At 35.1% G+C, this 23,156-nt stretch overlaps 2 protein-coding genes across 2 annotated transcripts; one reads left to right on the top strand and one right to left on the bottom strand.

The window, feature by feature from the left end:
- Nucleotides 1–711: 711 nt before the first annotated feature.
- Nucleotides 712–17,035, top strand: LOC145243607 (transcription termination factor 3, mitochondrial-like). Its single transcript, XM_080106593.1, has 5 exons — nt 712–1,580; nt 8,131–8,296; nt 10,920–10,987; nt 13,496–13,586; nt 16,655–17,035. The coding sequence occupies exons 1-5, from the start codon at nt 729–731 to the stop codon at nt 16,930–16,932; spliced, it is 1,455 nt and encodes a 484-aa protein (XP_079962719.1). The 5' UTR covers nt 712–728; the 3' UTR covers nt 16,933–17,035.
- LOC145243608 (histone-lysine N-methyltransferase SETMAR-like) lies at nt 12,546–17,730 on the bottom strand. Its single transcript, XM_080106594.1, has 2 exons — nt 17,523–17,730; nt 12,546–12,907 (listed from the first exon to the last, which is right to left on the bottom strand). The coding sequence occupies exons 1-2, from the start codon at nt 17,607–17,609 to the stop codon at nt 12,683–12,685; spliced, it is 312 nt and encodes a 103-aa protein (XP_079962720.1). The 5' UTR covers nt 17,610–17,730; the 3' UTR covers nt 12,546–12,682.
- Between the last annotated feature and the right edge of the window lie 5,426 nt (nt 17,731–23,156).

Below are 23,156 nucleotides of genomic sequence, written 5' to 3'. Positions count from 1 at the left end.
CACACATTTTCGCTTTTATATATATAGATAATTTATTTTATATCTTTACTAGCGAGGGGTGGGGTACCCAGTGTTAAGAAAAAAAAAAGTTTTGGTAGGCAGTTAGGCTCGAACCCGAACCCTTGAGGTTAATAGGCTGATGGATTCCTACCACACTACGATGGCAGAGAATTAAGAATGTGTGAAATAAAATCATTAAAAAGTGATGTGCGTGTTTAATGAGGTCAAACGCACTTAATGTTTCCGCAGTGAATTTTAACTGCAAGGTAGTTGTTTTGGGTTTTTGTTTTTACCCAACTTTAAAACTAGCTCCCCCTTTATTAGGGGAGTATCCAAATGAAAGCAATTGTCTGATATGACGGTGAAAACTGACATTGACCAAACATTGAGAAGTTCTCCCTAGTTTCACATCAGTTTCGATTTTATACGAAAAAGCCGAATCAACATGAGACGGCCGAAATAGCAAGAATCGTGTAAAATTTCGATGTAAATAAATCTAGACGCGACGCGCGTTCGCAAATTGTAAATATTATTATCTAGGGTGTATATAAACACTTGTAAGTGATAGTGGACATACACAAAAAGTGTGCACACACACACACACACATTTTCGTTTTTATATATATAGATTTGTCTTAGTGTTTAATTTCCAAATTATTATATGAAATTCTTTATAAATTACAAGTTTTCATGCTTATTTCATTTCTTATATTTCTAGGTCCGTCACAATGTCTTTGAGGTGTTTACTGGTTGTCCTTCGTCAAAAGCAAAGAACAGTGCTAACTGTTTACCAAAGCCTTTACAAATATGGTCTACGTCCCGTGTCTCTGTCGGCTTTTCAATGCCACAATAAAGAAGAATCCCCCTCTTTAGTAGAAGAAGCAGAAATTCCATCGGAAAATGAAAGCATTCTCCATAAAAGACGAGACCCTAAAGAACATTATGATTATTACAGGAAACTTGTCAGCACCATCAAACAATTTGATAAGACGACGGTGCCTGAATTAAAAACAGCTGAGCATGAAAATCGCTCCGATTTATTACCAGAGGCGATTAAAAGTGACAGCTGTACGACATTTCAAATAAAAGACCCCAGCCACAAAACAGAATATGCTGAGGCACAACCTGAAGCGTTCCAATCTAATGATGCTGAAACGTCTCATCGCAAGCTATCACTTAGTATTGATTCCAGCAGAGAACCAGCCAATTTCAAAGACACCCGAGAAATTTCCAGACCTTTTTTTGAAAGTGATAAAATATCTACCATTATTAGAGATTCAGAGGTCATGTCACCTTCGGAAGCTGAAGAAGCAACGATAGAATTGAATCGGAGCCGATATACCGACATGGCAACCTCCTCTAATCTAACCGTTTATGTTAGTGAATCCGAGACCCTCAAACAATTGATCAGCCTCGGTGTTGATTTGTCGCGCATCGAGAAGTTCAATGAAGCTGCTAATCTTATCCTCAAACTCGATTTTGAATCGGATGTCAAACCTTATTTGCTCTTCTTGAAGGACGTCGGAGTTCCGAGCGACCAGCTTGCCGTGATCATCACAAAGAATCCTTTTATCTTTAAAGTATGTATGATTCTCATTAAATTCTTCTTGTTGTTTTTTTTTTACTTTTTTCACGCCAAAAAAGCCATATTGCCGCTTGGACGTAAGTCGTTACTATTTAGGATTGTGTCTACAACCCCCCAAAAAAACAAATTTACCAGAAAACCCATTAAACTTTATCAGAAAAATTTTAACTAAAATTTATTAGAAAACCAATCAAAATTTACTTTTAAAAAAGCCATTAAAATTTACTAAAAAAAAGTTTAAAAAATTAAAATTTCCTAGAGTACCCATTAAAATCAAATTCGTGGGTCCGATTCATTGGTTACAAGGAAAAGAGAAGCCGGCTTCAGCAAAAAGGAGACAGGTCAACTTTATACACTACTACATCTAATGTACACAAGACTTCAGCTGTTTCCGTCATGCGCAACTGTTCTTATTATTGGTCGACTGTAAATTGAACAAAGAATGTCACGCATACAGGAGTTCGATTACTTGAAACAATCAGGGAAGGTATTAACGTCATTTTACATCAGTTTGGTTTTATCAGCCAACTGAGAAACTATCCGGATTCGACTGGAATACTACACAACTGTAAAGCATCACTGTATGTGTGAATATATATATATATATATGTATGTGTGTGTATATATATATATATATTTTTTTTTTTTTGGTCACCCTGTATATATATATATATATATATTTTTTTTTTTTTTTTTGGTCACCCTGTATATATATATATATATATATATATATATATATATATATATATATATATATATATATATATATATATATATATATATATTTTCTTTTTGGTCACCCTGTATATATATATATATATATATATTTTTTTTTTTTTTGGTCACCCTGTATATATATATATATATATATATATATATTTTTTTTTTTTTTTGGTCACCCTGTATATATATATATATATATATATATTTTTTTTTTTTTTTTTGGTCACCCTGTATATATATATATATATATATATATATATATATATATATATATTTTTTTTTTTTTTTTTTTGGTCACCCTGTATATATATATATATATATATATATTTTTTTTTTTTTGGTCACCCTGTATATATATATATATATATATATATATATATATATATATATATTTTTTTTGGTCACCCTGTATATATATATATATATTTTTTTTTTTTGGTCACCCTGTATATATATATATATATATATATACAGGGTGACCAAAAAAAAACAAAACAAAAGCTAAATGGAGGCCATCTAGAACATATGCTGTCTAATGGAGAAAAAAAAGGCAAAAGACCCTAGTGTTTTGATGTGATGTTTTAAATATAATAAACTAGTTATGACCAAAGTTTCATTTCATTCGGACAAAAAACTAAGAAACAGGGCCTAATTAGAGTTGGGGCCCATTTTTTTTTTTTTGGGGGGGGTCACCTCGTAAATATATATATGTATATAAGCAACAGTAGCAGCTGAATAACGCAATGGTTAGAAGCTCCGGCTGTTGTTTGGGCGGTCGGGTTTCGATCCTGGTTTGAGGTAGTTGCTTGTCAAGCCGCACTGATGAACTGTGAAACAGCGAAACAGTACTGAATGTGGGTGACTATATTGCTCCCTAACTTGGGTTGAGCATATTGGGAAGTGATATACAAATTATCATTAGCATATTAAGCGATGCTCTTTGTGTAATATATATATATATATATATATATATATATATAGGGTGACCCAAAAAAAGAAAAGCTAAATGGAGGCCATCTAGAACATATGCTGTAGAATGGAGAAAAAAAAGGCCAAAGACCCATGTGTTTTGATGTGATGTTTTGGATATAATAAACTAGTTATGACCAAAGTTTCTTTTCATTAGGACAAAACAATAAGAAACGAGGTCTAATTAGAGTTGGGCCCGTTTTTTTGGGGGGGGTCACCCTGTAGTAATTGGATCTAACAACAATGTCACGATGCATAAAGTATACGATGGAATTTTGTTTAAATGTTTTCAAGTCTAGATCCGTTAGGGTTTAAAGACCCCATCAGATATGCAAACCTATACGAACAGCTTTGGGTCAACACTGGTTGACCTTGTCCTTCACACGGCATTCTATAAACAAACATTAAAAAAAAACGAGTTGTTGGGAGGGGGGGGGCAATGGTCCGGCAAGATTTTTTTTTTTATTAGGAAACATTATTTTTATTTAATCAACATTTTTTTAATAAAATTATTTTAACAACATTTTTTAATTAAACTATTTAAACAACATTTTGTAATAAAATTATTTAAATAAAAATTTATAATAAAATTATTAAAATAAAACTTTTTAATAAAGTTATTTAAACAAAACTTTTTAATAAAATTATTTAAACAAAACTTTTTAATAAAATTATTTAAATAAAACGTTTTGATAAAATTATTTGAACAAAACTTTTTAATAAAGCTATATTTATTTGAATGACTTACACCATTCGGTGTAGGTTGCAAAAGTTTAAAGATTCTGTTTACTCTTCATTAAAAACATTCAAATGACAGCACCACGGCACCAGCCAAGATGATAATGATGCTGAAAACTCTGTCTATTAAAATCAGCAACAAACCCAGAAAACCCAATGAAAGGTCCGTCAAGATGGATTGAAATTAAATCTTTAATTGAGAAGGATGTACCTAGTGGGAGTTAGGAAACTGGTTGCCATGCCCAGAATATAACAGATGTTCCAAAAACTTCTCTCATTGCGAACAAAGTTACAAGATTTGAAGAAATGTTATGGAAAGTAAATATCTGAGAGTGAATGTCACCACGACCAAAGTTTGAGAGTGAATGTTACAAAGATTATTGTCTAAGAGTGAATATTACAAAGACCAAGGTCTGAGAATGAATGCTTATATATATATATATATATATATATATATATATATATATAAATAAAAATTACAATAAGTTTACCAAGGTAATCAAAATGGTAAACTCAAAATATATTATAAATATTAAAGAGTTAATATTTACAAGTAAAGTAATCTCAACCAGATGTAAAAGCTCAATAAAACCGAAAAGGAAATAGAGCTTATAATATGAACAAATGATTAATAAAACATGTTAAAAAACATCTTGAAATAGTCTCCTTCTCATCAGAGGGCAGGAATTAGCAAAATGCGGGATCGGATTTTGCATGTAAAAGTATTTAGTGAAACTACAGATAAGTCACAGATCTTACTTAGTTAAAAAAAGGGTGAGGTAAGGGGAGTAGGAGGTAAAAGAAAAATGATAAAAAAGATTTCACATGAATGGATAGTCCGGTGAAGGGTAAAAAATCCAAGAATGGTAAAATCCAAACACGGTAGAATTAAAAATTTCCAATCCAACAGGTAAGTTCCAAATGGTCCAAAATGATCTAAAAGGTAGAGTTCCTTGGAAAAAATCACAAATGGAATGAGTATATAAATATATATATGTATGTATATATATATATAACTACTTCATTTACTCACATAAAATTAATATACGAAAGTATAGATTTGTGCGTAAACTTTAAGTATTTACTTCAAAAGTGCTCAATACGTAGGTAGAGCTAGTTAGTAAGTTATAAAATGTATATGGCGATTAAGCTACACTGAATATTCCGCGTTTCATCCACTCTAGGACTCTTCAGGCTTATGCGCGAATTCTGTGGTTGTTTGTCGTTTTTATATGCGCATCTTCTATTGAGATTTTCGTTAGCCAAGCAGCTTTCTAGTATCCTTATTATTATTGTTATTGTCAGTATTGTTTTGTTGTATCACAACTCATCAGTGCGGCTAGACATACACCTTTCCCCAGCCATGGATCGAACCTACAACTGTTGAGTTGACAGTCGGCTGTTCTAACTATCGGACCACAAATCAGTGCCGTAAGTATTTCTCCATGAGTGTGTATTAAATCCACACCCGCCCGTCACTTACAGTGCTCAAACCATAAGTTTGTTTACAAACAAATTAATAGTGGACTTCGCTTAATTGCTTAAATACGCGTCGGGTGAAAATATATTTACAAAGTGCTCAACCCAAAGAGGGGGGGGGCTTTAATTGTCATCCACATATAGTACTGTTTCGTTGTATCACAACTCATCAGGGCAGCTAAAACCACTTCTCGGAAAAGCAGAGTAACAAAATTTTCTCCCATCGTTTAATGCAGCTCTGGGGACCGTTTTGACATGAGTTTGGAAATCAAGGTTGCATCATCTGGAAAATACTTTCCTTTCAAAAGCAACTTCATGGCTCGGAAAGCGTGAAATTTAGAGAGATGATTAGAGAGATGGGAAGGATTTCATAGCCAAACTAGTGCTGGGACGATTCTAATATTTTTCCCGGTTCCGATACAATTACCGATTCCGATTCTTTATAAATCTCAAAATATTTACAATAAAGGTGTTATTTTTATCCGATTACTGTAAAAACACATGTTCAGTGTGCAGATATTTTGCTCAAACGTGAAAATACACTTGTGAAGGGGGGGGTGATCTATAGATTTTAGTTTGACTGGTAATTTAGAATCAATAAATATTCATTATTTTATTATTACTACCAGCAGTGAAGATTTTGTTTCAAACAAAATCAAATAAAAAACAGAGATAATTAAAGGAATCGTTTTTGGCATCGGAAAATAAATACAAATTTTTCCGATTCTGATACTGATTCCAATATCGATTCCGATACCCCAAAAAGTTCGATTTTTCTGATTCCTGATTCTAATTCCGATTAATTGTCCCAACACTAATTGAAAGCCCAGTCAATGCAGTGAAAGTAGTTGGACTAACCACCTCCAAAGAACGCAAGAGTGCAGCCCTCCGCTGACAACGTCATGCCCACAGTTTTCTGGAACCAGGCTAAAGTAACTAACAAAATCAAGAAGCTGGGCAATATCAGCAAAGGTATCCTCCTCCTGCATGACAGCATTCCAATCCGCCAGATATATTGTATATTGTATTGTATCATATTGTATATATTGTATTAGGTTGTCCGGAAAATAATGGCCATTTCAGAAAGTCTGTTTTGAAATTGGATTTTATCATAGGATTTTTATTATATTTCAGGTAAACATCAACATGATTACTGATTTATATGTGCTCTTTAATAATTTCTTACTTTTTTCTTTCAGAAAACGTTTTATGAGCGAATGAGCCCATAATTTGGAATATGAGAAAAGAAGACTTACGATTACTTTTCCTGCATGAGTTTAAGCTTGGTAACAATGCTTCTCAAACAACTGCAAATATCAATAGGGCATGGGGAGAAGGCATCGCAAGTGATAGAACAGTACGAAGGTGGTTTCAGAAATTTCGTAGTGGTAATGAGAGCCTTAAAGATGGAGAAGGTAGAGGACGGCCATCTAATCTTGACAATGAAAATTTGAGAGCCATTGTTGAGCAAAACCCACGGCAAAGTGTCAGGGAAATGTCTCGGGAACTTGGTGTCAGCAGTTCAACAGTGTCGGACCATCTGAAGCAAATTGGCAAGGTGAAAAAGTTCGACAAATGGGTCCCACATGAGCTCAATGAAAATCAACAAGCTCGACGTTTTGAAGTGTGTTCGATGCTCTTTTTGCGAAACATTAATGATCAATTTCTTGACCGAATGGTCACCTGTGACGAAAAGTGGATCCTTTATGGTAATCGGAAACGATCAGGTCAATGGCTTGATTATGATGAACCACCCAAACATTTTCCAAAGCCAAAGTTTCACCAACAGAAGATTATGCTGACTGTTTGGTGGTGTGCAATTGGTGTTATTCATTACAGCTTTCTGGATGCTAATCAGAGCATCACGGCAGAGGTTTACCTGCAATCAACTCGAAGAAATGCATCATCATTTACAAAAATTGAGATCTGCATTAGTGAATAGGCGTGGTTCAATCCTGCTCCACAATAATGCGTGGCCTAATGTTGCGAGAATGACACTGTAGAAACTCACAGACTTGGGATATGAAACTTTACCACATCCTCCTTATTCTCCAGATCTTTCGCCCACAGACTACCATTTTTTCAAGCATTTAGCCGCTTTTTTAAGCAATAAAACTTTCAGATCTAATGCAGAGGTTGAATCTTTTTTCAAAGATTTCTTAGCATCTAAGCCAAAGAATTTTTATCAACAAGGCATAAATGATCTAGTTGATAGATGGCAAAAATGCATGGCTGTTCAAGGATCATACTTTGACTAATTTCAATGTTTAGTGTCACCTATTTGATTAATAATTACTTTTTCTCTAAAATTGGTCATTATTTTCCGGACAACCTAATATCATATTGTATATTGTATTGTATCATATTGTATATTGTATTGTATCATATTGTATTGCTTTAGCGATTTTAAGTCCTTCATCAAATAGAGTGTCCTTAAACCCAACCATCTATTTTAATTTCTATTTATAAAACAATTCTCATAAAAACAGAGTAACAAAATTTGGCACTGTCTTTTCTCCCATCTATTTTGATTACTAGTTCAAAATAGGCACTTAATTTTGGGACACTTTGTATGAATCAAAATGTTCCTAAGCGTTTTTCTTAATTTTGCTATTCTTTCCTTTCTTTAATGACAGGCTAATATTGAAGACTTAGAAGCCATTATTGAATATTTTAAATCCAAAAATTTCCCAAAGACGGACATCCCGCAAATTCTGATCCGAGCACCACGTTTATTGTCAATGTCTGTTCCAAATATTGATGAAAAACTCGGGTTTTATCAGAAACTCTTCAAACTCACAGGTAAATCATTTTTCTTTTGTGTTTGGGTTCGTAGAAAGAATGTTTATACAGGATGTTCTCAGCATCCGAGGGACATCAGACATTTTACAAAAATAATGAAAAATTACAAATATATCCCTATCTCTACTTATATATAAAGGCATTTTGCATGTGTGTTTGTGTGTGTCTTTGTGCATGTGTTTATGTGTGTATTTGTGTGCGTGTGTGTACACGTGTTAGTGTTTTTTTGTGTGTGTGCGTGTGTATGTTTGTGTGTGGGTGTGTATGTGTATGTACATGTGTATCAGGGTTGGCAGTTTGGTTTCTGTTGAAATTTCTTGGAAGGTATGAAGCTCTTTATAACAGGGGTCAACAACCTTTTAAATCCAGCCCTTGAGTGAATTTTGTTTGTTCTGCCATCTTACTCACGATGCATTTGAATTTCTTTTTTTTTGTTTCGATATTTTTTTTTTTTTTTTTACATAGGCATCACCACTTATCAAGGCCGAGAGGCCACTCGAGGCTAAGGGTTAAAGAGTGTACAGTAGAAATTGGACAATATAGTAATCGTTAGTAATGGAAATTCGGTAAATTTGTTAACTTATATGGAACGGCTCATCAAGAACTTGTTTACGTTAGACTTGAAGACAGCCATATTGTAGTCAGCTGGAAAGCAGGAAAACGGAAGACAATTCCATAGGCGTGCATTTCTAAGAAAGAAGCTTTGTTCATGGAATTTAGGTTTAGGCACAGATAAAGAGTGGGGGGAATTATTGATAGTATTTTCTGCTAGACAGGTGAAAGTTTGGCAAGGGGAGGCCATAGATTGGAGCTCAGTCAAGCACTTGCCATGAAAATAACGATAAAGCAGAGACAAACTCGCAACATCTCTTCTGTGAGAAAGAGGTTGCAGGGAAGAGAAAAGGACATCTCCTACAAGGCTATATTTCTATAGTAAAATAAATTATATCATTGTAATATAGGATATAATTGTATTTATTACTTGATTTCTTGAAATGCTCAAAAAATTTATTTACAATAAATGGATTTTTGGGATGTGGATTGATTATTTATATTATTTGGATTCTTTGGACTACTGTTCTCATCTTGAGCGTGATTTTCACAACATTTCAATCAATGTAACCTCCAACCTTCTTCAGGTGTATCTTATCGAACTTGGGAATGTTTCTGTCAAACTCAGGAATTTGGACGGAATTTCGAATGAGACCCTTTATTTATTTCATGGCGGTAGTATGCTCTCGTTTCATTAGCCCTGACTGCATAGAGGTCCTAAGTAATTCGCAATTGTATTTTTTGGTCGGCCACACTGAGGATCGAACCTTCAACCTTCTATCACATTTTACAATTGATTTTTTCCAAGTATTCTAACCGCTGCACGATGGACCTTGAAGAAGGTCAGAAGTTACATCGGCTGAAACGTTGTGAAAATGACAAATAGGAGTCTTAAGAATCTAAATAATTTAATAACATTGTTGTCCTCCATGACAATTTAGCCAAAGCTGTTTGGCCCTCCTCCTTTTAATCAGTATAACTTTTTAGACCTCACGCTCAAAAAGGTTGCAAACCTCTGCTCTATGCCAATGGTTAACCAATCATTTAATGTCAGATGCAGTAGAGGACAACGCATCCTTTTTAAACATGCAATGCAAGAGTATAACTAGAACAATCTGAGGTGTTCCCAGTTAGCCATTAAGTATTGATAGGCTGCGATAGAGAGGGACATTTTGTTTTGATTTTAATGCCGGTATTTGAGTGATTGGAAGATCCTATTGGAGACAGAATGGCAGATGAGCACAGTTGATTTTTTACAAAGGGGTCACCACTTATCAAGGCCTGGGGGCCACTTGAGGATAAGAGTTAATGAGTGTGGAAATTTGGTAAATTGGATTACATCAGGGGATGTTTCATCAAGAATTTTTTCACGTTGTACTTGAAGGCGACCATATTGTAGTCAGTTGGAAAGCAAAGAAACGGAAGAAAATTCCACAGGCGGGCAGTTCATGTTATCTCCCTTTGTTTCTTCACTTTTTTTTTTAAAATGGCAGGTGAGACAGTCACTTCTCCGATATTCATAAAATTTGACTCTCTTATCTAAAAACAAAACTACTTGATCAATCTACATGACTTTAAGAACATGATGTTTTCGTTTCATCATGGGGATATACATTATGCAGATTTTGTTTTTTAATATAAGGGGGGGGGGTCTGGACAAGTCCCCCCCCCCCAAAAAAAATAAACATGAATCTATTTTTCCTGTCTATGTAATGCATAGTTGTAAAAAAATAGAAAGATTAAAAAGTGAAATAACAAATTAGAATATTTAGAGAGTTGGAGAAACGTACAAGATTATAAGTTATTAAGACCTTCCATAACTAAAAATTCCGATTTTAATTAAAAAAATAAATAAATAAAAAGTATTTTTCGGGCTTTGAAAGATTTATAATTTATGTGGTCGAAAGCTGTAATTTAGACAATTAATTTTTTTTTTTTTTTTTTTTTGAGTGGGATAACAAATTAATTGTCCGTCAGGAGGATTTTTTTTTTTTTTTTTGAGGAGGGGGTAATTTATAAATGTATTCCTTACATTTTGTTTTGCTCATTTTTCCTCTTTCATTGATTTCAGGCAGCCAAGTACGTGAAGTTGTTTGTCATCTTCCGAAATTGGTCAGTTACAATGCAAAATCAATCAAGGTTAGTATATACTAGTGTTGCCCGGGATACAATGAATTAATTTTAATTTTATTTTTTTCCATATTTGTTACATCATATATCTATTATAATAAAGTTGTATCTTGTTTGTTCACGATTTGGTTAATATATACAAAAGGTACACTGTTTAACAGACTTGCACATACTTTTTTATTTCTGCATGATTTCTTTATATACTATTTATTCAAAAGGAATCACCATTCAAAAGGTTATCTAATTTGCATATTACATTAAATAAAATCTGTTTTAATAATTAGCTTTCAATTTTTATTACAAATTAGTAATAGAATTGTTTTAAGTATTCTATTTAGAAATATTATATAAAGCTGATTTATTTTATTGATTTATTTATTTTACATTTAATTTAATTTATTTTTAATTATTATGATCGACATCATCTGCATTTAAAAACAGAAGTTTTCATTTAACTTATGAGTTATTTCTATTTAAGCTATGCGATTTTATTTCTCAATTTGAAGGATGAAGATAGCTATGTTTTATGGCTTTATTAGGTTAGTGCAAAAATAATGTAGCTTTTTGACATTCATCTTCAAAAGATCATAACTCCTTTCATAATAAACTTTATTAATCGAAATAAGAACCATTAGAATCGACACATTTTTTTTGCCAAAGAGAAACAAGTTTATTTATCTCATTAGCATAGAAATCAGGAGTTCTGGAAGCGATGAAGTCATTAAAGGCCGATTCGGCATCATCTCGGCTTTTGAAACATTTTTTGCACAGGAAGTTGTCGAGATACTTCAAAAAGTGATAATCGGTGGGAGAAAGGACCGGTGAATATGGCGGACGAGGCAGAATCTCGGAGCCCAATTCGTTCAGCTTTTGCATGGTCAGTTGCGCAACATGTGAGCGAGCGTTGTCATGGAGGAGAATTGGTCCCTTCATATTGACCCATCTCGGGCACATACATTGGAACTTCTGATGGTTGGTTGGTTGTTTTTGTTTTACGGCATATCAATCCTTTTCAGGTTATTTAATGCCGAATCCAAAGATTTTGAAGAAAAGTTTTTTTAATAGAACATATTTGTTGTTTTCAAGTCTGTTTCTATTTAACCCATAGTTGGTACCCTGAGCGAGAGACCTGGTGAATATGCCGCATGAGCCCAATTAGTTCTGCAGGGTTAGTTGAGCAACATGCGGGTGAATGTTGTCATGGAGGAGAATTGGTCCCTTTATATTGACCAATCTCGGGCACATACATTCTGGTGCATTTTGTCAATTTGTCAGCAGTACTTCTTCACCATATTTTTTTCGCCTGGATTCAAGAAGCTGTGATGGATGAGACCAGCTGCAGACCACCAAACAGTCACCACAACCTTTTTGTGATGCAATTTCAGCTTCGGGAAGTGTTGTGAAGCTTTTCTGGCATCCAACCACTGTGCCAAATGTTGCCGGTTGTCATAGAGGATCCACTTCTCATCACACGTTACAATCCACTCAAGAAATAGGTCGTTTTTGTTGTGCAGAAGGAGCATAGAAGACACCTCAAAACAATGATTTTTTTTTGATTATCGTTCAATTCATGCAGCACCCATTTATCCAACTTTTTTGACTTCCCAATTTGCTTTAAATAATGAACGACTGTTGAGTGGTCGAGCTTGAGTTCAACAGCAACTTCTCATGTGGTTTTGCGAGGATCGGCTTCAATTTAGGCTTTCAAATGTTATCAACTTCAGTCGGCTGGCTGTGACCGTTTTCAACTTCGAGGCTCTTGTCACCATTGCGAAATTTCTTGAACCACTGTTGTTCTACACGTTCATTAGTGGTTCCTGTGCCAAACACATCATTGATATCATGAACTGTCTTAGCAGTTTTTCGGCCTAGTTTGAACTGGAATAAGAAAACGTGTAGATTTAAATTTTGTCGATGCTGTTGAAAAGCCTGCAAAGAAAAAAAAAAGTAAAAAGATTGAGAATGGTAACGAATATCACAATTTGATAGAGCAAAAAACGCACTTCAAAATGATATTTTGGGGTATTTATTCGTTGTAAGCAAGGAATTTTTTTTAATTCAATATTTAAGAACTTGCCTTTATTAATTTGAAATTGTCCCAGAAAACTAATTGTTATTTTTCAAGAGATTTTTACAATGAATTTACCTTCAAAATTTAGTTTACTTGTTGGTTTCCGAATATCGCCATGAAAACATTTTTCATTATAAACTTTTTTTCACATGTAAAAATATTATTTCCTTTTAGGAATTAACTTTAGGCTTTAATCTTTCAAATACAATAAAAAAAAGTAATCGAAAACCTAAAAAAAATATGATAAATCGACTTTCAAAACCGTTTCCCTCCATCAGTTTTCCCCATGGTGGGGCCATGTGATGTCACACGGGTCTGAAAAATAGTTATGCAGGGAGAGGGTACCAATAAAAAACTCCTCAAACTTTCTTTTAATGTTTCTTTGTCTTTTTTAATTCTTGTAAAAAAAAAATCATCATTTTAATTTCCACCTTTTATTTTTTCAGGAGATCCACTTCCAGATGAAGGAGTTCCTTGGATTTACTAATTTTGATCTCCAAAAGATTTTCCTGATCACTCCACGGGTTTTTCTTTCCAGTTAGTATAAATCAGTATTTTATTTTGTGGGCGAAGAAGGAAGAAAAATATGTACTTCCCACTGCAGGGGTTTAAACTACAACCTTTAGTTAATCAAAGGAAATTAGCAACAACTCCCAAGATATCTTATTCTTAGGCAGAACTTCCCTTTGTGCGGATCTTTAGGGATGTGCCAGTTTTGGGAGTCACCAGTTTGGGGATCCCTACTTTGGGGAGTCATCACTTTTTCTGAGGGTTACATTTTGCAGTTTGGATTTGGGTGAAGTATTTTCGGTTTAGAGAAATGATTTTATTGAAAAAGTTTCACAGGGTTTATAATCAAATGTGAGAAAAACGGGAAACGTTATATGATAAAACAAAACAAAATAAATAAATATTTTATGTGTTTAAAAATAGAAGATCACAGCAATTGAATTATTACAGAATTATACAAATTATATTTAATAAGAGTCAATGTTCATTGTTTTTCATATTAGAAATATAGTTCAACGAGAAAGGTTGGGAATATTTCAAGATCAGCAGATGATAAAGAAGGTTTAAATATTGTGTATGTTTGTGTGTTCACTAATGTAGGTGTGAGTTGAGGCATAGCAGCATTCTCCAGGGCCCAACAGAGGTGGCGCCGGTTCAAGGGCTCTGGTCAACTTGTTCACTGAAGAAAAATCTGATTTTCTATATCCACCCGCTAGATTGAGTGAATTTTCATAATTTTTGGATATATTACTATTTTCGACATGACAATTAAGTAAGTAATATTGTTTTTGCTTAAAATGATATATTTTGAAAAAAATTGATTTGTCAACTCTATCTTAACAAGCACCATATTATCTGTTATCTATAATTAACTAGCTAACTTTTGTAATTGTCTGAAAATTATTAGATGAGGTGTTTTCATTGATTGAGATTGTCGGACTGACTTCCTCATCTTGGTTGTTATTGTCACAACGTTTCGGCCGTTTTGCCCTCCGGCCTTCGTCAGGTGTTTTGTATCGAACTGGGGAACCGTTTGTTAGCTAACGGGAAAACTCTGGTGCCTTTCGGGTCAAAATGGCTAAAATTGACACTTTTGTGCTTATTAAAAAAAAATTGATGCCTTGGATTTTTATAAAACTTTCTGAATAGTTGTAACTAACTGATTTCTATATAATTTTGTTTGTCTATACTTTGCGATAACTCTTTGGGGAAGGGACGCCTGGCATTGCCCGGTTGTAAAATATGGTTAAACAAATAAAAGAAAAACGAGACTTGGGTGCCATCTTATCATGTAATTAAAAGAAAAAAAAATGTCATGTTGTGGACGCCCGTAAAAAAGCAGAGAATTTTAAATGATAGGAGAAGAAAAAATTGAAAAAAAAATGCTGCATGCTGGGCACGAACTTGCAAAACTTAAGTTCGCAAGCGAACACGTTATCGATCGGACCACGACAACCTAATCTAATAACATTGCAAGTTTAACTTTTTAAAATGAAACAACAAATGAACTGTTTGCACAATTAACAAACAACTGATCCCCCAACATTTCTACATGAAATGATGATTTTTTATAATTTTTCGATATTATGTGTTCAAGAGATCGCTCTTTTTACGGAACCACATTCATGCTGCTTCGATGCAGATGACAAGTTTTTTGCGGGCATACAAACATGCACATAAACACACACACAGACAGCTAAAATTTATATTATAGACTATCATGACTACCTGGCATTGCCCGAGTGGAGAGAAGTGGTATACTACGGCTATTAAGCAACCAACACCCAGAAAAAAAAATCAAAATAACTTTTGTTTCAATCAAAATTGTAACAAGTACCCACAAAAAAAAATTAGCCGCAGTAGGCAGACTCGAACATGTAACGTGAAAGAGGAAAAGGAGGTGAAAAAAAGCTGTCACAGTCACGGCCACGGTGACTTATGACGTCACGGGCTTTCAAAATAACATTTTATAGACCTACGCTGAGATTGGTAGGTGTATGATTTGCAAAAATGTCGACACAAAAAGTGACCCGTCCTTGCAAAAAATAGCCCAGTTGACCAGCACAGAATTAATCTTTTTGGCCAATTTATAGATATTTTTCATCCAAGAGATTGATCTTTCTAACGATACCAATTTTTATCATGGTCCGATGCGTCTGTCAAAAGTTTTTGGCAGACATACAAATACAACAACTATAGAAGGCAGTAATTGCCGAGAATGCAGTTGGAAGATTCGGAGTTCCTATCCCGTCGCAGATACCACCTGACGAAGGCCAGAGGAATAGTTGGTCGAAACGTTGTGAGACAACAACTAAAAAAAGATGAGGATAACGGTCCGTAATAAAATAAAATTAATAAGTAATACTCATCTCAATAACTCTTATCCCCGAGTGGCCCTTGGGCCTTGATAAGTGGTGAATTCCATGTAAAAAAAAAACAAAAAAAAAAACACAGACATACACAAACTAACATACATTTTCCTTTTTATATATTAGATGGTTCCCATATCATGTTAAATTCTGTACTAAGTCTACTAAATAATCGATTGTTACTCAGTATATATGTTGCCTCTTTGTTGAGTCATCTTTGTCTATAATTTTTTGGTTGGTTGGTTTTGTTTTACGACATATCAACCTTTTTCAGGTTATTTAATGCCAAATCTAGTTATTTTGAGGAACGATTTTTAATGGAGTATATTTTTTTTTTTAAGTCAGATTCTATTTAACCCATAGTTGGGACCCTAACAGGTACTACCACTCCGGGTCAGAGTGGACCTGGGAGCAATGGCAATTAAAGGGTGGCTCCACACTCCCCAAGGCCCACAAGGTGTGGCTTCACCATCGGATATAGTTTCAGGTCATATCCAGGACCTATAATTTTTTGCTTTGTTTCATAACAATAGATGGTTTTATAACAATAGATGGTTTCATAACAATAGATGGTTTCCCTTTTCCTTCCATATATGGTCAGCCATATCTGACTTTTCAATCTGTCCACGTATTACGAAAAACAGTATCATTTGTTGTTTTCATTTTTATTTTTTCTGTTACCATGTTGAAACGCCATTTTTATGCATATTTTTTATTCCTTTGCAGATAAATATAATTTGACGAACGTATTTGTCTACGTCCACAACGAGATGGGCCTGACTCATGCCCAGTTGATAAAGTGGCCGAAGATCTTCCGAACGCGACTGCATCGAATTAAAGAACGCCATGAATTCTTGAAGCACATGAAACGTGATCAGTACGATGCCACTAAGGAGAACTATGTATCACTTAAAGCTCTCGTCTCTCAGGATGATAAAACCTTTTGTTTTGATATTGCAAAATCTTCAACAGCAGAATTCAACCAATTTCTGAAAACCTTGTAATTTTTTTTTTTTATATTTGAAAGAAAAAAAGTCTGTTTAATGACTTTTTATATTAATCTTTGTCTTAATTTTCTAAATAAACAAGAAAAAAATTATCCGTTGAGTCAGCCATTGAGCTCTGATTAGATTGTTTGAATTTTTAAAGTGAGATTTTTCACCACTTATCAAGGTCTGAAGGCCACTCGAGGATAGAAGTTAATGAATGTCAGGTGGTAGTGTAGTAAACGTTAATGGTGTGAGGTTAGTACAATTTGATTATTTAAGCGGACAGTTTAAAAAGAACTTGTTTACATTGGACTTGAAGGTTTCAATATTGTAGTTGGTTGGGAAGCAAACCAGCAGAACAGTGTTCCACATGCGGGCAGTTCTAGGAAAGAAGCTTTGTTAACGGCTTATGCATTTAGATCTAGGCATAGATAGACAGTGGAGGAAATGGTTGCTAATGGTTGTAACTAGTCGAGTTATTTTTTGTGAAATTCCAGCTAGGAGGGACCATAGATTGAAGCTCAGACGAGCACTTGCCATGAAAATAATGATAGGCTTGCAACGTGGAAAACAGGTTGCAGGGAAGAGAAAAGAGCATCACTTACTAGGTTTTGAAGCTGGTTTTGAACTCTATTAAGGCAGGATAGAGTGCACCGAGCAGCTCCTACCAAGATGTAACAACAGTACTCCATTTGAGATATAGCGCTGTGGTCATTCTTTTCCTACTCCTATTGTGAACATGTAGGGTGAACCTGGGTAATTCCACCCCCAACTTTACAAAAATGGCTGCCAAAGACAAAATAATAGATTTTACTAAAAGAAAACTTAACACACACATATATAGGTCAAAACAGTTTAATATGTAAAAAAAATTGAACTCATGTAACAGGGTCAGTGAAAAAAACATGTTTTAAATCAATTTCAATATTTACGAAAAAAGGGGGCAAAGCCCCCCCCCCCCATCTTCCTTCCATTCCCTTTGCCTCCTTTGAGCATCAAAAGTGTAAGTAACAATATAACTTGCCTACAGTGTCTTTTTAAAGGTAACTAACATGATCAAAGCCAGCATTTTTTTTTTTTTTTTTTTTACAAGGTGGTCACCACTTATCAAGGTCCGGAAGCCACTCAGGGATAAGGGTTATTGTAAGTACAGTACGTTAGTGTGGATATTTAAAGTGTCTACTTAAGGGGGGGGGGCGGTTCATCAGGAATTTGTTTACGTTGGACTTGAAGACATCCAAGTTGTAGTCAGGAGGGAAGCAGGCAGACGGAACAGAGTTCCACAGGTGTGCAGTTCTAAGAAAGAAGCTTTGTTCATGGAATCTACGTTTTGATTTAGGCATAGATAAAGAGTGGGGAAAGATTTTGACAGTAGATTCAGCTAGACGGGTGTTTTTCGTAAAAGATTGGCGTGGGGGGGACCAGAGATTGGAGTTCAGACGAGCACCTGCCATGGAAATAACGATAAAACAAAGATAGGATTGCAACGTCTCTTCTGTGGGAGAGAGGTTGCAGGGAAGAGAAAAGCCACAAAGTCTATTTTGTACTCTGTCAAGGCAGGATAGGCTGTTTTTAGCAGCTCCTGCCCAGATATGGCAACAGTATTCCATCCTTGGACGTACTTGGCTTTTATATAGATAGAGCTCTACACCCTACACAAAGTAGGCTATCCTATTGTTTGACTGAAAAGTTTGTTCATCATTGTTGTCATCATCACCATGGGGTGACTGGTTTGACCAGCCCTCATCACTGTCCCCGATTTGTGAATCATCATCAGAGATGGTAGCATGTTCCTTCTTTCCCTTTCTCTTTACTTTCTGCTTTCTTACTGAGGAAGTTTCATCTTCATCGTTGTTGCCAACTCGGGCTGACCGTTTTGACTGCCAATCTTCATCACTTTCGGTGTCACAATTGAACTCCAGCTCGGACCCGTCATCAGCAGATATTTCCACTCTTGATTTCTTCCCTCTTCCTTTTTTCTCCCTCTTTTTAGCTGGCCCGAGTTTTGCTCTTTTAGGCTGCCTTTCTTTCTCTTGTGCCATCCTCTGAATAAATTCAGCAGATGTCAGACTCTCACTCTCCCCATATAAACTGGCAACTGTTTTTACTAGCATAATCCTTCAGGACTCCACAGAATGCTAGGGGGTGGATTTCCACCAAGAGGCATAAATGATAAAACCCACCTGTTGACTATACTAGGCCTTAAATAGAAAGATTGAGCGTTTCAAAATGAAGAAAAAAAGGATAACAAATTCGTATAACCTGTGTCAGATTAAGAAATCAACATCTTGACTCTATGATCTCATCATAAAAAGTGCGAAAGGTTTTACTTACTTGATGGATGGAGTAGGATGATGTTTTCAAGCTTGAAGCAGTCAAATTTCCCACCAACATGCCTTCTGGAAAGGAAATGCTTTTCAAGGGAAGCAACTCTATTAAATGGACAACTCAAGTTAGGGATGAAACAACATTCCTGACAGCAGTTATTTCCCATTATATGTAAAGGAGGTGGAATTACCCCGGTTCACCCTACCTACTTACTCTGTGCATTGCCATGATTCTTACATATTATGCCAGGCCAAAACCGTCTGTTAGCTCATCCAGTCAAAGACAAAACCAAAATCCGCAAGCTCAGTCTATAAACAAACAACAATGTCCGCTCCCTAAAAGTTGAATGGCACACTTGCAGAAACGAGATGTTTTCCAGATCAGACTGTTTTCAATTCAACTCCTACTTCTTTCTCTTTCTTTTCCTCTTTATACCTGAACAATCCTGGCCTTTTGTTGGCAATTATTGTTCGGCTGCTTAAAGGAGACATCCACTGAAGACTGTCTAGGACTATCTCTATTCATAGGGGTTTTATCCTACAAAAGCTGACCCCAGCATGACTTTCCCATTAAATGAAGCACTTATTTTTTTAAACAAAGAGGATATCTCTTGGGTGGTCTGACTTTGGCCAGAGATATTTTCTGCACTCTACACTCCCCACCTTTGCCATTGCCAACGAATGCACATATGTCACTCATATAACGTGTGAGAGGTGTTTGTATATACATTTTCGTTCAGCAAAATACAAAGAGTCAAAACCAGAAGAGTCTTACATCATTTCCAATTTGTTGTCTTGTTGCTACCAGATTAGGCTGTCTGAAGATATTGGCTTCCTGACCTAAAGGTCCTGGATATGACCTAAAACTAAGTCCGATGGTGAAGCCACACCTTGTGGGCCTTGGGGAGTGTGGAGCCACCCTTTAATTGGCATTGCTCCCAGGTCCACTCTGACCCGGAGTGGTAGTACCTGTTAGGGTCCCAACTATGGGTTAAATAGAATCTGACCTAAAAAAAAAAATATACTCCATAAAAAATCGTTCCTCAAAATAACTAGATTCGGCATTAAATAACCTGAAAAAGGTTGATATGCCGTAAAACAAAAACAACCAACAACCAATCCTGACCTAAAATGTACCAATTAATCATATGCTGATATTCTATTTGTACGCTCAACTTTACATAGAGAGAAAAAGACGGAACATACATCAACCTCGATTTCCAGGTTCTCGTTTTTCTCCAATTCTCTCTCGACCAGTGATCATAATTATGAAAATAGTTCTCCTTTCCTAACTTTGAAATTATCAAAACAACCATAGTAATATTGCAGGTGCGACCTCCACCCTTAATTTTCATCTCATTATCTAGATCGGGGGTCGGAAACCTATGACATACCTGCCGCACTTGGCATACCAAGCAATTTCTAATAGGACGCAGATGCTTCAGGTATTCTCCCTTTAAATGAAGAGAAATTACTAATTGGGTGTTTCTTTGTTAACCCCCCCAATTTTTCTTTTTTTCAATTTTACTAAAACATATTTTCCTTTTTGAAATGAAAATCATGGTTTGTTTATGTTGTTATAACATGTATTTCATAGTTGATTTTTTTTTTTTTCATGGTGGTCACCACTTATCAAAGCCCGGAAGCCACTCGGGGATAAGGGTTATTGCAAGTACAGTACGTTAGTGTGGAGATTTGATGAAGTGTTTACTTAAGGAGGTGGTTCATCAGGAATTTGTTAACATTGGACTTGAAGACATCCAGCTTGTAGTCAGGTGGGAAGCAGGCAGACGGAACAGAGTTCCACAGGCGTGCAGTTCTAAGAAAGAAGCTTTGTTCATGGAATCCACGTTTTGATTTAGGCACTGATTTATGTAAATATAGTTTCATTATATGTAAATATCAGCATTGATGGTTGCTGATTTATTTATATTTTCAGAAAAACATTTTTGTTAATTATACATGTAAAGAAAAGGAAACTTGATCATCAACTATTTCAAGAAAATTGGTTAAAAGTAAAGAACTTTACCTCATGCATCGTGTGGCTTGTGTTAGGAAAGAAAAAAAAAAGAAGAGAAAATAAAAATGGCCGCCCCTTGGTATTTATGGACTGAAAATCACGTGATGTGACGAGAAGGGGTATGCAAATGAGATGTGGTTGAGTCTCTCTATAAAAGAGCCGTCTTCTTTATTTTGGGCAACAGTTGGATTTGAGTTTGAGACTTTTGATCTGAGGTTGAGTTCAAATTTAACGTCAAAAAGAATATGGATTTTTAAGACAATAGATTATGCTAAAACTTTCTTTATTTTGGGCAACAGTCGGATTTGAGTTTGAGACTTTTGATCTGAGGTTGAGTTCAAATTTAACGTCAAAAAGAATATGGATTTTTAAGACAATAGATTATGCTAAAACTTCTGTAAAGTTGAATGTAATAATCAAAGAAGAAAGCGCCCTTGTGTGTGTGTGTGTATTGTGTGGTTATACAACTTACCTTTAGATGGGAACTGAGAGAGAGAGATTAAAGATGGCAGCCATGGATTTATAAGGTGTAGTCTTGTGGAATCTCACGAGATCTCATCTTCCACTGCACACGTATGCAAATGGAATGGAGTCAGTTTTCTAATAAAATGCCTGTTGGCAGAGGTGGTTGGGGGAACACGTGCTGGAAGCTGAGAGAGAGAGAGAGAGAGAGAGTTGACAGTGACGAGTTCTGGCTGAACTTTTGCTTATTGTATTTATTTTGTTTAATTTTGCTGTTTACCAGCCAATTTAGCTGCAACTTCATGAAAAAAAGCAATGGTTGGCAGGTTGAAAGGATTTATAAATTTTCTTGAAAATCATATTGTCTGCAAAATTTGAATTTTCATTGTATTAGTGTATTAGTTATCTTTGAATATGGCTGCTGATGACTATTGTTGTTGGAATAGTCAACTTTATTGTTTCTCATTCTTTACCCGTATATAGCCAGTTCAAGTCTCTTCTCCAAGGAATTGAGTATGCATATGGAGATCTGCTGGCTTAGTCGAGGCAAAATTTTAACTAAATTTGCTAGGTGTTTCTTGATGAGAAAAAGAAACACTGTCCTGACATGAATAATGAAAACTTGTTGAAGTTGATGTTTGTGACTGATAGATAGAGCTGTGACAACAGCATATTCTTTTTATTCTTTTGACTCTCGAGTATATATCTGACACAGTTAATCAACTGAGAACCACATCAGTCTATATAAAAACATATAAGATATTGACAGATATATGCTCAAAAGTCAAAACAATGAAGAGAATATACTGTTGTCACAGCCCGACTGATATGTAAGAGCGATGTAAACAATTTTGTACTATTTCTTGTATTCTTATTAACTAAGTTATCTTTAGACATTATTGTATGGATGGATGTTATAAATAAATAAGGTCAGACGGACTGGAGGTCTTGGAAGCTGGTCTCTGGGGGCCTTGTCTCATATAAGAACATTAGACAGAAAAAATTACATCCCAAAAGGTAGGATAAACGAAAAGTGCAAGTACTTTAAGTTGAAGATTGGCACAATGAGAAAAATAAAAACGTTTTAGGTCAAAAGTGTTGTGGAGACGCCCACTAAATAACATAGGCGGGTGAGTGAGATATATAAAGGTATCAATCACCAATACCGGGGGAGTCCGGCAACGACCGTCAAATAGGCAAGATGCTTATGCTGCCTCCAGTAAGACATGCAACACGCCACCTGCCGGAATATCTCCAACTGAAGTATATCTGAAGACATGTAAATATGTATATAACTTTTCTTCCTAATATATTATTGTATACCTTTACTTTCGTGTTCTTGTTAATTATTTGTGCAGGCACAACAAAAAGATATAACCCATTTATGCTAAATTTAAGGTTTTTAATATGGTCAAATTTGTGTTCATTTT

Source organism: Euprymna scolopes, chromosome 22, assembly GCF_053919585.1.
Source record: "Euprymna scolopes isolate OS-2025 chromosome 22, ASM5391958v1, whole genome shotgun sequence".
NCBI lineage: Eukaryota > Metazoa > Mollusca > Cephalopoda > Sepiida > Sepiolidae > Euprymna > Euprymna scolopes.
This window is presented reverse-complemented; position numbering and strand designations above follow the sequence as displayed.

Coding starts and splice junctions, on each gene's coding strand:
- LOC145243607 (XM_080106593.1), top strand. CDS start 729: ATGTCTTTGAGGTGTTTACTGGTTGTCCTTCGTCAAAAGCAAAGAACA. Junction 1,581..8,130: donor AGAATCCTTTTATCTTTAAA/GTATGTATGATT, acceptor CTTTAATGACAG/GCTAATATTGAAGACTTAGA. Junction 8,297..10,919: donor GAAACTCTTCAAACTCACAG/GTAAATCATTTT, acceptor CATTGATTTCAG/GCAGCCAAGTACGTGAAGTT.
- LOC145243608 (XM_080106594.1), bottom strand. CDS start 17,609: ATGGAGTACTGTTGTTACATCTTGGTAGGAGCTGCTCGGTGCACTCTA. Junction 12,908..17,522: donor AAAACCAGCTTCAAAACCTA/GTAAGTGATGCT, acceptor TTTTCTTTGCAG/GCTTTTCAACAGCATCGACA.